This window comes from Microchirus variegatus (genome assembly GCF_963457635.1).
Source record: "Microchirus variegatus genome assembly, chromosome: 16".
Classification (NCBI taxonomy): domain Eukaryota; kingdom Metazoa; phylum Chordata; class Actinopteri; order Pleuronectiformes; family Soleidae; genus Microchirus; species Microchirus variegatus.
Genome location: NC_139817.1, coordinates 24,539,041 through 24,551,616, shown reverse-complemented (window position 1 = coordinate 24,551,616; position 12,576 = coordinate 24,539,041). Strand labels below are relative to the sequence as shown.

General features: G+C 43.1%; 2 protein-coding genes across 2 annotated transcripts in view; one reads left to right on the top strand and one right to left on the bottom strand.

Moving 5' to 3' along the window:
• cabin1 (calcineurin binding protein 1) overlaps positions 1-3,618 on the bottom strand; it is a gene marked incomplete at its 5' end in the record, with an annotated part of 41,391 nt that extends 37,773 nt beyond the window's left edge. Inside the window, 4 exons of the mRNA XM_083902408.1 lie at positions 143-256; positions 472-564; positions 698-755; positions 3,551-3,618. Coding sequence (XP_083758534.1) covers positions 143-256; positions 472-564; positions 698-755; positions 3,551-3,618 — 333 coding nt within the window. The remainder of the gene's footprint in view (positions 1-142; positions 257-471; positions 565-697; positions 756-3,550) is intronic.
• A 57-nt stretch (positions 3,619-3,675) lies between these two features.
• Positions 3,676-5,858, top strand: neflb (neurofilament light chain b; the record flags this gene model as incomplete). Its single annotated transcript, XM_083902407.1, is given in 5 exon segments — positions 3,676-3,699; positions 3,701-4,813; positions 4,910-5,034; positions 5,125-5,548; positions 5,661-5,858. Coding segments are annotated over 5 exon segments (1,884 nt in total).
• Between the last annotated feature and the right edge of the window lie 6,718 nt (positions 5,859-12,576).

The following is a 12,576-nucleotide window of genomic DNA, read 5'->3' as shown; positions in this document are numbered from 1 at the left end:
ATGTTAAAACTGTCATTTTATTATCTATTTCTCATCATATTATGCACAATTAGATTTGCTCATTAGGCACAAATTGCATTTGCACAACAATATTAAATATATATGAATAACTATGAAATAAATCATCTGTGTGACAGTTTACCTCTTTGAGCAATGGAGTTTTGAGAAGCTTGTGATAAGCTTTGCTGGACTCCTCAAACTTGTCATGTTTTTGAAGATCTAAAGCTTTGTGATATAAAGCAAAAGCCTCAGCTTCCTGTGGACAAAAATACAAAATGACAATTAATTTTCTCAGGTAAAAAAATGATGATGCTATGATATGTTGCTGATTCATTACATTCAGATTTTTATTCAATATTTTAGGATTGTAGATCTCGATCCATAGGAGAAATTGTAAGATTTTGCTGGTGATCTAAAATATTTTAAACAATTGGAAATGGTGTGAGCTAGGGAAGTGCAGTGACTCTGTACCTGAGCCTCTTTAGTCTGACTCTTGCTACTTCTCAATGGGTCTTGGGATTCATCTGCAGCTGTCAGTGCAGCATTCAGTGCTGCTATTCGAATCTGCAAAGAAGACAGAAAAGGGAAGATCTCTTCAACAAGCAAGTACTTGCACATTCGTCTGCATCTGTACAATCACAAGCTGTAATAATACAAAAAGAACGAAAAAAACAAAAACACAGACATTGCCACTTACCATTTTGATATCAAACGACAAAGCTTCCACTCTCACGGTGTGAAGACTTTGACAGGACCTGTAGAAATGTAGAGAAACCAGACAGTGGCAGGTAAGACATCAATTCAGCAAACATAAATGACGGGTAAGTGGTTGTAATGATGGCCACACGGTCGGTGTGGTGGTTAGCACTCTTGCTTTTTGCAAGAAAACAACAGTACAGCCAAAATATTTGCATTTAAAAAAAATATTTTGCAGACTGCAAATCATGTTTATGTTTTGCAAATCATGATTTGACATGTGGCGCCACCTACCGCCGTCTACCAATCACTGCAGTCAGTAGAGTCTCAGCTCCCGAGCAACCACGGATTGCCAGTTACGTCACAAAACGAAACCTAAAAGACCAATTTGAATGTAGTAACTGTTTTTGGCCACATTCTTACGTATGGCACCTTTAAAATTGGGGAGACAGACCAAAAGTGTTTTTCAATGCATGTTAACTATATAAGTGTGTATATATATTACAAATTACTTAGTCAGCTTCTTATGGAAACCAAACTGTCTTCTGTGGTGTTTAACAGCAGCTTGTATTCATAATATTGCCTGACTGTCATTCTTTCTAACCATTTATTCCGTGTGTGTCTTACTCTGAGAATCTCGTGTTTAGCAAGACGCTAACTCAACAAAGCAACAAAGAGAAGTGACAGGTAACGCGGTGTAAGGAAGGATTTGGACGGACTAAATAAACTTGTCACGCAGAACTTAGCCCGTTAGCTTTGCTCTGGGAGTAAATAGCTTCGCCGCGAATGAACCGTTTCCACCACCGTAGCGAGCAGCGTGTGCTGACTGTATTTACCCGGCGAACGAGCACATTCGGCTCGTTAACAGCCTACGTTACAAGCCTCCGTTAGCTGCTTTTAGCTAACGTTAGCTACTGTTTCGCCGGGTGTCCATCACCTGTGAAAGCCGGACGACTTACCGTTCGTTCCCGCTACTGCTGCATCTGCTGCTCCTCCGCTGCGTTCTCTACCGCGCTGCGAGAGACTGACAACAACCTGCGGTCATTCGTGTAAAATAAAGCGCGGAGCAAGTTTGAAACTTCATTAATTCATTGCCCTTTGTTGTTGTCAACTCCAGCGACGTGTGTGTGTGTGTGTGCTTACGTCACAACATGACACTTTGGTCCCCGCCAAGCAGTAAGATCAACCCTCATTGGTCCAAATGTTACCATGTGACCAATGATGTATAAGGATGTTGGCTGATACCCACACTATTAATGTCACTGACCAACAGTTTTAACGTGAGTTTTAATACATGATTACATTATAAAAAGATTATTGTTTTCAACTGGTATCAACTCTGTCAGGATTATTTTAATTGTGAAATCATAACTTATTAAAAAACAGATAACAGCCTCCTTTGTTATGTATGCGCAATAGAATAAAATGCTAACTTAGCTACTTAAAATACATAAATATGTAATAATTATTAATTATTAAAGGTGCCATATGTAAGAATGTGGCCAAAAACGGTTTCTACATTCAAATTCAAAATACCGAGGTCTTTTAGGGTTCGTTTTCTGACGTAACTGGCAACCCGTGGTTGCTCGGCAGCTGAGACTCTACTGACTGCAATGATTGGTAGATGGCGGTAGGTGGCGCCACATGACGCCAAAACATGAACACGATTTGCAGTCTGCAAAGGATTTTTTGTAATGCAAATATTTTGTCTGTACTGTTGTTGTTGGTGAGTTCAGTTTGTTATATGAACACTATTCCTGAGTCTCTGTGACATATTAGGAGGATTTTATAGCCAGTTGCTTTAGATTTATTACATAATGCACCTTTAATTATAAATGTAATAGAAAATAAATATAATGTAATTATAAATACATGTAATATAATAAATAAATACAATACATTTGATTTGATGACATGAATTCTCCCTCAGTAATGCTCAGGGATTGGTCCACTATCATGCAGTTGTCTTTCTTTCACAGTTGGTCAGTGCAAAATGTCTCTAAAGATGCTTGTTTTGTCCCAGTCACATTCTGAGCTGTCATTATCACCCATTTCAGAGTCTGTCCTGTGCAGATGCCTCTTTGTGGTTAAGGTAGGTAACACGGTAGTATTAGTAAAGTAGTAGTAGTAGTAGTAATACACATTAAAGTTTCAATAGTGTCCTCACACTCACTGTGTGTAGTAATAATAATAATGAACTGCTTATAGCCAGTTTAAACCAGAAACATTTCTCTGTTGAGTGGGGGTTTGTACAGCAATTCACCATTTAATGAAATTAAATAGCTTTGGCCTTTTACTGTGATAAACTAATCAGGAAAACTATATCATGTATTGTAGATTGTCTAAAGATCCACCGTGTCTGTACACGAGAGACAATAGCACAGGACATAATGTAAATATACATTCATCAGAAATAATGTCGGAAAGGTTACAATAGTCTGAGCAAATTGCATGGAAAATATGTGACCACTAGAGGGCAAACTTTTATTATAATCACTACACTGTAGGTACAGTGTGATTCCACTTAGAGTGATGTGGTTGTTTTTATTCTCAGGATATTCTTCAGGATATCTTCATCTGATTTGCCAGAATTGGCAGCATGTGGGATATTTATCTATAATATTATCTTTATTATTCTTAAAAAGAGTAACACAAACACACACACACACACCACCATCATGCGGCAGAGACATTGTGTTTCCGTTGGGTTGTATAATGGCAGATTGCAACAACTTTCTGCAGTTTTCAGGAGTAACAGTATACTGTCTCACTGTTTCTGTCCTCAGTGACCCTGTCTGTTGCAGTCCCTCCACTGCTTATCCCCACCTCCTCCGCCTCGCACACTCCTTTTTACCACACCCCATCTTTCCCTTTGGCTGAGAGTGGCTGCCTGGCACCATTATCAATTCCATTTGTCAGCATGCCTGCAAAAAAACTGCTGACGTCACTGTCATTACTGGGTCTATAAAAGCCACAGTAATGCAGATTCTCTGTGCAGTCAACCCCAGCTACATTCCTCGACACAGAGCAGCCTGTTTCTGAAGTCATGACTTCCGCCGGCTTTGACCCTTACTTTCCCTCTTCTTACAAGAGGAGAGTGATGGTGCGCAATGCAGGATACGGAGCTGGTGGAGGAATAGCATCGAGGTCAGCCTACTCCAGCCACTCTGCCCCAATAACTTCCTATGCATCCTCACGCAGAAGTTATCCAGCATACTCACGGGCTTCCTCCGGCTACTCCTCCATGCTTTCTGCCCCCATGACTGCAGCTGCTCCCGAGCTACGCCTTGAACAAGCTGCCCAGGTTAGTTCTGAGTTCAAATCATTAAGGACCCAGGAGAAGGCTGAACTGCAGGGCCTGAATGATCGCTTTGCAAGCTTCATTGAGCGGGTCCATGAATTGGAACAGCAGAACAAGTTGCTGGAGACTGAACTTCTGCTGCTGAGGCAGAGGCAAACAGAGCCATCCAACCTGCGGGCCCTGTATGACCATGAGATCCGGCAGCTCCACGCTGCTGTAGAAGACGCTCGCCATGAGAAGCAAGCAGCCCAGGATCACAGGGATGAGATGGAGGATGTGCTGAATGACTTGCAGAAACGCTTTGAAGATGAAGTGCTCTGCAGAGCAGATGCAGAGGGCAGGCTCATCGATGCTAGGAAGGGAACAGATGATGCCGCACTGGGCCAGGCTGAGCTGGAGAAAAGAGTTGAGACTCTGCTGGATGAGCTGGCCTTCCTGAAGCGCCTCTGTGAGAGTGAGATTGCAGAGCTGCAGGCCCAAATACAATACAGCGCTGATGTGTCAGTGGAGATGGAGGTCATCAAACCTGACCTGTCTGCCGCTCTCCGCGACATCCGAGGGCAGTACGAAAAACTGGCACACCAAAATCTCAAGTCAGCCGAAGACTGGTTCTGCAACAAGATGAACGTGGTGACGGTCGGCACTGCGCGCAACACAGAGAGTGCAAGAAATGTCAAAGACGAGGCCGGAGAATACCGCCGACTCCTCAAAACCAGGACGCTGGAGATCGACGCTTGCCGTGAGATGAACCAAGCTCTGGAAAACCAACTGCAGGATGTGGAGGAAAAACAGAGTGCTGAGATCTCTGCACTGCAGGTGAGACACACAAAACACTGAAGTATCAGGGCTGAAAGTATTGTCTACTAAGTTCAAAGAATGAAGACATTTCTAACATGCCACTTTATCCTGCAGGATACGATAAGTCAACTGGAGGATGAGCTGAGGGCAAACAAGAATGACATGGCTCGCTACCTGAAAGATTATCAGGACCTTTTGAATGTGAAGATGGCTTTGGATATAGAAATAGCAGCCTACAGGTCAATAGTGGTTTGTCTGTTGTATCATCATTTTGGTATTTTATTGTCAACCAATCTCATGAAGGTTCCATGTGTGTTTTACTCCATCAGGAAGCTTCTCGAGGGAGAAGAGAACCGTATAAGTGTGGCAGGCCCAGCCTCTGTCACCTCTTACTCTCAAGCCATGTACGCTGCTCCACCTTACGGGAGAAGCCAGTTCTCCATGCAGTCTCAGCTGAGCTCTGCACCGCCCTATCTGCTGAGCTCCCGCTTCTATACTTCATCACTCTCTACTGAGGAGACAATATCTGCAAGCCAAGCACAGCAGGCAGAGGCAAGCCCTCCTCAAGAGGAGGAGGAGGAGGAGGAGGAAGAGGAGGAAGAGCAGGTGGAAGAGGAAGAGGAGAAGGAGGAGGAAGAAGAGGAGGTGGAGGAGGAACAGGTGGAAGAGGAAGAGGGAGAAGAGGAGCAGGAAAAAGAGGCAGAGGAAGAGCAGGAGGGTGAGGAGGAAAACCAGGAGGAGGGAGATGAAGAGGCAGATAGACAAGGTTAGTGCGTGACCATTGTGTTAAATTGACATATGTGTGTGTGTGTGTGTTGTACTGATCCTACTGTTTGTCCCCTCATCCGTTTGCCGTAAAGAAGAGGGCGAGGCAGAGGATGAAGGCAAAGAAGAAGGAGACGAGGAACAAGGAGAAGAGGAGAGTCAACCTCAGGAGGAGGGTGATGGGGAACAGGAAGAGAAAGGTGGTGATGAAGAGGGCGACAAAGTGGACGAGGAGGAAGAAACTGCAAAGGAAGAGAAGGTGGAGCCCGAGGAGAAAACCACAGATAAAAAAGCTTAAATCTACACGCTTAAAAAATAGCAGCTGCTAGCAGGTATAGCTAAAGGATCTGTGGTGCTGTTTGTCTCATTCAAACATAATGAGGATCTCTTGAAATCAGCATTATCTACCATGTGTATGATCAATGGGAGTAAAATATTGCATGTTTGCAAACATGCACACCAGCCAAGACAACCACTTAGAAGCGAAACTGATTCATTCATTGACAAAGATAGGATGTGTGTGGAGTAGAAATTCTGCTTTGTGTGCATTACTGCCACCAAAACATGCCTGTATCACTGTGTGTGTATGTGCAACACCCAGTTTGAAATGCCTTACGACAAATCCTCACTCTGTGCTTTCTGCCCTATTATATGCCTTGAACTCCAATAAAGCCTTGAAGCCTTGTGAACCTAATGCTGGTGCAGAGTCTTTCGTTCGCAGTCATGAAAACGTGTGTCTAGTCAATTATGATTAAGCAAAAATAAACAGGAAGTGTTAGTCAATGTCGAAGCTCTGCGACTCACGTTTGTCATTCAGGGCTCACGAAAACTTTTTTTTCCTTTCTCAACTAAATGTTAATGGGGGTTAATGGAATAATATTGTGGCAGCCAAAGTGCTTTTATGGTTCTATATCCGTATTGATGAATCAAAGTGGACGAGAGCTGCAGCAAAGTCAGCAAGTCTGGATTGGTTGAAATGGAAAACTTACCAAAGTGGTTATATTATACAACTGATAATGAAATATAATTTTGCCTATCAGAATGTGGCTTCTCATCGTCGGTATGCTCTGCCAATAAAGTCTCATTTTATTCCTCTCGACTTGGCCGAGCTGTCTGAAAGAAGTGATTTACGGCAGCGTTTTTGACTTTATTTAGAGTCAGCAGGTCATCACTGTCCTGATGTGCCGATACAGTCTCTGCGTGATGGGCGAGCTGACACTGGTGTTTTTCCCTGCACGTCTCAACCTTGCCCACATCACTGTCCATAAATCAGGAAGCGCTGAAACCTTTATGACTCAGCGAGTCTGCTGCGCCAAGGAATCTGGCCAAGTGTCAACTCATGCAGTAGGATAGGGAGAGAGAGAGAGAGAGAGAGAGAGAGAGAGAGAGAGAGAGAGAGAGAGAGAGAGAGAGAGAGAGAGAGCAATTTCATGATTATATTAGAGAGTTAAAGAGAGACTGAGGACAAATCAGGGGAAGGTGGTCTCAGTCTCAGCACTAAACCTTGAAAGAGGACAGACTATTTTTTACCTAACAAAGTGGTGGAGGGACTGCAGGCACACACACATGCACGCACACACACACACACACACACACACACACACACACACACACACACACACACACACACACACACACACACACACACACACACACACACTCAGACAATCTAAACAAAGCATTATTCCTAACCTTAGCCACAACCAGTTGCTGTCAATCCCTAACCTTCACCAACCACAGTTCAAATCTTAGTTACCACTTCCCCAGAAATGAAATTCTGCCTCATTAGGACCAGGTTTTGGTCTCCATGAGGATTACCGGATGTGACAATGTAAAGTATAAGTACACCTGTGCTTTTCCAGAGCCTCAGAAATGAGTTTTGTTTTGGTCCTTATGAGGATTATCGGTCCTGAATTTCACACACACAAACCTGTTAATGAATATATACTAATAACTGCATTTTTGGCACACAGTAAATGCTCTAGCCAATCTCACATGTGACAAGGAAATGCCCTGATGATTGCACACTGTGCAGCCTCCTCCTCTTCCTCCTCCAGTCCCTCTCCCTCCTCCTTGTCCTCAGTTCACCCCGCCCTGAGCTACCCTGTACATTATCCCCCCCCCCCCCCCCCATGCTGTTGCTTTCAGATGCTACAGTAAGAGTAGAGAGCCAGTCCAGCAGAGCACTCACTTTAATCATTAGACACGCAACCTTGCAGCGGACTTGGCTCCACTCACGCATACCTCTCACCACTCAAAGACAGAGAGCAATATTGTAAGATGTTTTCTTATTGATTGAAAGTGCACTAATGCAGGATTTAAATGCACAAACTGGCTGCAGAGAGAGCGCCGAAGCAGAGAAGGTGCTCCTCGCAGTGCATTTGTATATCACCAGCAGGATCTGTGGATACTCCCTCAGGTGCACGGAGCACTTGTGTCGCATACATTTAGAGGAATCTGCATTCTTTTGTGTGTGCGTGTGTCAGGGCACAGATCACCTGTAAACACTAAAGCAAAGCTGTATTTTTTTAATCTGGAGATATTGAGATTCATCTCCTGTTCACCTGTCACATTTACAGTGGTAACAGACTGGTATATAACTCTCTCTCCTCTCCTCACGTGGGCATAAACACCGTGTCAGAGAGAGCACTGAGACCCACTCAGCTCTCCCAGATGCATCCTTCTTCAGATGAAAAACAAAAAGCTGAGGGGAGGCAACTGCTGCAGCCTCCTGATTCCTGGGAAAAGATAACACAAACGAGTGTCTGTACTGTACACTCACACTAAAATAGCTGTGGTTATTTAAAGTGTAAAAGCTCCTGGGTTTGACTCCATACATCACAAGCTTGAACCACCTCACCTACATATGACACTATGTGTTCCAGCTATTTTTAACATTGTTAAAATAAGCTGACATTGAACTCGCTGTAGATATTACCAGCACACCTGAAGACTGGCATCTGGTCCCACAGTTATAAAGCACTGAGGAAGAGAATATCAGCTTTACATTACATTTCAGGTGGATATACAGAATACGCTGTAACACGGCAATTATGGCTGTGTCAGAGGAAGAAGAATTCATTTTTACTGCAGACAAGATATTCAGGATGTTGTGGTTTAATGTATATGCGTATACCAGCACAAGAAATACTATACATTCATGATATTCATTCATAAATGTCCTCATTGTTGGATTAATAAAGCACTATGTTATGTTATCTTATGTTATCTTATTATCACTGCAGCCCTTAAATATCCTGATGAGGTTTTTTTTTACACTGAAGGTGGAGTGTCCTGCTCGGGCTGTGGTCCAGACTGCAGATTGGGTGGTCACGATGCAGCAGTTTGCCTCTCTGGTTGTCACACAGCCGCGCTTTGTCTCCACGGAGAAAAGGCAGCCTCTCAGACAAGAGTTGTGGCTCCCTCTGCTGATTTCAGAGCGCCACCTAATTAAAAGCCTCTGTCAAATGAGCCTCTGCATTGGCCCACAAGACAAAAGACATCAGATGGTTTCATTTAAAGATGTGGCACTCTCCTGCTAAAAATAGATAATTGCTTTTCCTGGGGTCCATACACACACACACACGGTGTAACATAGGATGCTTTACCGCATTAGATGGAGACAAATGGAGGTAGAGGCTCCTCAGGGCACATCCTTTCTCATGCATCACAACCTACAAATTGGATGTTAGACGTGAGGATATAAATATGGTAACCCTGACTTACCTGCAGGATACTTCTCTGATCACATTAAACGTGTCAAGCCGTCTGTGTTTCTGCAGGCTGCACGTGAAAACTTTCTCTGAAGAGATTACGCAAACAAACCACAACCGACAATGCAACGTGAGATAAGTAAACTCACTATAGGGGTGTTGATATAACATTTGCAGACACAGCAGAAAAAAACATAATATTCTGTGAAAATACAAAGGTATACATGTGATTTCCTGCACCAGTAATCAACTGCAAAACAACCTCTGCCGTGGCATACTGAGTGTTTGTGCAGTGACCTTTGAGAACAGCATCACCTCACTGTTTTTTACCTGGTTCTACTGTCAGACAGCCAGGTGGACGCTGAGGCGCACTATGCCGCTGGCATTATGTGGTGCTGGCAGACAACTCATAAATCCATTAGGCCTTTTGTCTGCTTTTATTGTAACAAACTGAAAACCTCAGTGGGGGCTAGAACATCCCACCACTCAAACGTCTTTGAAGAGGCTCCGATATGTTGATGGCTTTGGCTCAGGAGCAGGATGTTCACCAATCAGAAGGTCGGTTGTTTGATCCCTGGCTCCTTCTCTGCCGCCGCCAGTGTGAGCAAGAGTGCCGGACTCTAAATGACTCCCCAGCTCCTCAATGTGCGGATGTGATTTGTGGCGTGAAGATGGTTGTTAAGACTATAGAGCAGTTGTATAAAGATGCAGTCCATTTACCTTTACAGTCCACTGACTTTACAAATGTTAGCCACAGAATAACGGCGGAGCCGGGTCAAGTTTTATTTATGTGGTGCATTTCATGAATATGGAATGCGTGCTGTGCTTCATCTTTTGTGTCTCCCATAAAAATAAAACAAACAGAGAGAAGCACATGCAGTCAAGCCTGCACACACACACACACACACACACACACACACACACACACACACACACACAGTAAACAAATGCTTTTGAGTGCAGGATGGCAGGTGGACTTTACTCTTTTCTTTTCCTTTTCATATTGCTATTCATTATTACTACGCCTCACCAGGGAGATTGAATGAACAGTGTCTGATATGATATGACAATCAATCTGACACGAGGACTGGGCATTTCGTGATAGCATGCTGAGATGGACTATACTTATATTGCTTATGGAGCATTCAACTCCAAAATGAATAGGAGCTCCACTTTGCTAGTTAAGCTGTCTGTCACACACTTAATCCAAGGCAAACAAACACAAACCACAATCACGACGCTATCATGTGATACTTCTATAGCTGGGTTTTTCAATCCTGGTCCTGGGGAACCACTGCCCTGCATGTTTTAGATCAGGGGTCACTAACGTGGTGCCCGCAGGCACCTGGTAGCCTGCAGGCAGCCAATATGGTGCACCTTACTTATTATATCCATATGATCACTCAGTAAAATATCATTGATATTGTTAGGAGTAAGCACTGGAATTAATGTGTATGCAATCGAATGCATAATATGAATCATTTAAATGGTAAAAAAAAAAAATGGTGCATAAAATGTTTATATGGTAGCCCTCCATATTATTCTTTACCCTTCAGGTAGCTCTCGGTCTCAAAAAGGTTGGCGACCCCTGTTTTGCTCCACAACACCTGATTTAAATGGTCAGCTCATCAGCAAGCATTGCAGACACCCGATAACGAGCCATTTATATGAACCAGGTGTGTTCTAAAAAACGTGCAGGGCAGTATTGAGAAATGCTGTTCTATGGAGAGAAGAGTCAAGTGTGAAGTTATTGAAACATTTTAAAAAAAATCTATGGCATAAAAACAATAACAGTCCTCTGTATGCAATAGCACTATGCAGTCAGATGATGGCAATATTGTCTTAGAGATTTGACTTTTGTGTTGTTGTTTTTTTTTTTACTTTGGACAGCTCAAATCTGAGATCTGAGAGGGGTGAATGGGTATGAGCAGATCTGAGCCCCCTTAAAATAAAATAAAATGAAATATTCACCACTGACAAGAACCTACAGCTCCTGCAGAAATACATGTGGTTAACTAAATGCCTAATTCTGAAAATTCTACACATATTATCAAAATGCATATCTTGCTGATTTATGAGACACACTCTGAAATGCTTCAGTCATTTAGCTGTGCACAGTTTGTCAAAAATATGCTGCATCAAATTTCTGTGTTTTATTTTTGTGATGGGGAAGAAGCGCAGTGTCATTATCTGCAAGCAGAAGTTTGGAAGTTTTGCCCTTACTTTTATTTTTAGCCAGAAACAAAAAGCCTCTCGTGATGCTCTTTTGCGATGGCCATATGCTCAATAGATCTATGCTGCAAAACAGCACAACAGTATCAGCTTCCAGTCAGACTGATGTGTCGTGCATGTACTAATTCACCACGTACTGTGTTTTGAAGCAGCCAAAAACACAATAGATGGGAGGAAAACATTGGACATCCTCCCCTCAAAGGCAACAACAGTAAGCGTCGGATGGCTGCACGTTATTGACAGCACCATTTGGCCGACCAGTGGCAGCAGAAGACGCTTACATGCATACACCACGGGCAAACGCGAAGCTAAGTGGGTTACCAGATCTCAGCCAGCAGCTGTAAATTACTTTACTGGGCAGAGAAGGAAGGTGGCGAGCTCAAATTATGATATACCGACCATGATTAAGTGACGTTTAAATTAAAGCCAACACCCGCATTGATGAATCTGGACACAGTTGTTTTGGCCATATGTTTTTTTCTCAGTAAACAATAATTTGTGTTGCTTGCATAACACGAGTCTGAAATCATCATCTTTTCTGGATGATATGTCCCACTCACAGCCAGGTCCAGTCCATTTGTACTCCCCGAGGCTACAGTGCAGGGGCCCAGTAAATCAGTCAGTGTGAGAGGCAGCGGTGGAGTTTGCAATTCAATCTCATTTTAAATTAAAAACAATAACCTGGTGATCATTTATTTATGACACATGTGTGATTTATAACCCCGGTTTGGAATAATTATACCCTGCTCCCTCTGTCCATGTCTGTGTCAGGAGTGGTGCAAGTGAAGTGAATGCCATCAGGAGTCCTTGAAGCAGAACGAGGACTAGTTCAGTCACTCGCACTATAATTTCTCTGAATTCAATTTAAGCTCATTGGAGGATTTATGGGGAATTATTACAGGTATCGATTGACTGGTGTCTAGGGCAGAATAAGCTTCTCGGAGACAATCCCTTGATGAAATGAGTGTAGTGTGTGTGTGTGTGTGTGTGTGTGTGTGTGTGTTGTGTGGACATGTTTCAAGCTTGAAAGCATCTTTGTAAGGACAGGTTGACATTGTGAGGACACTTTTT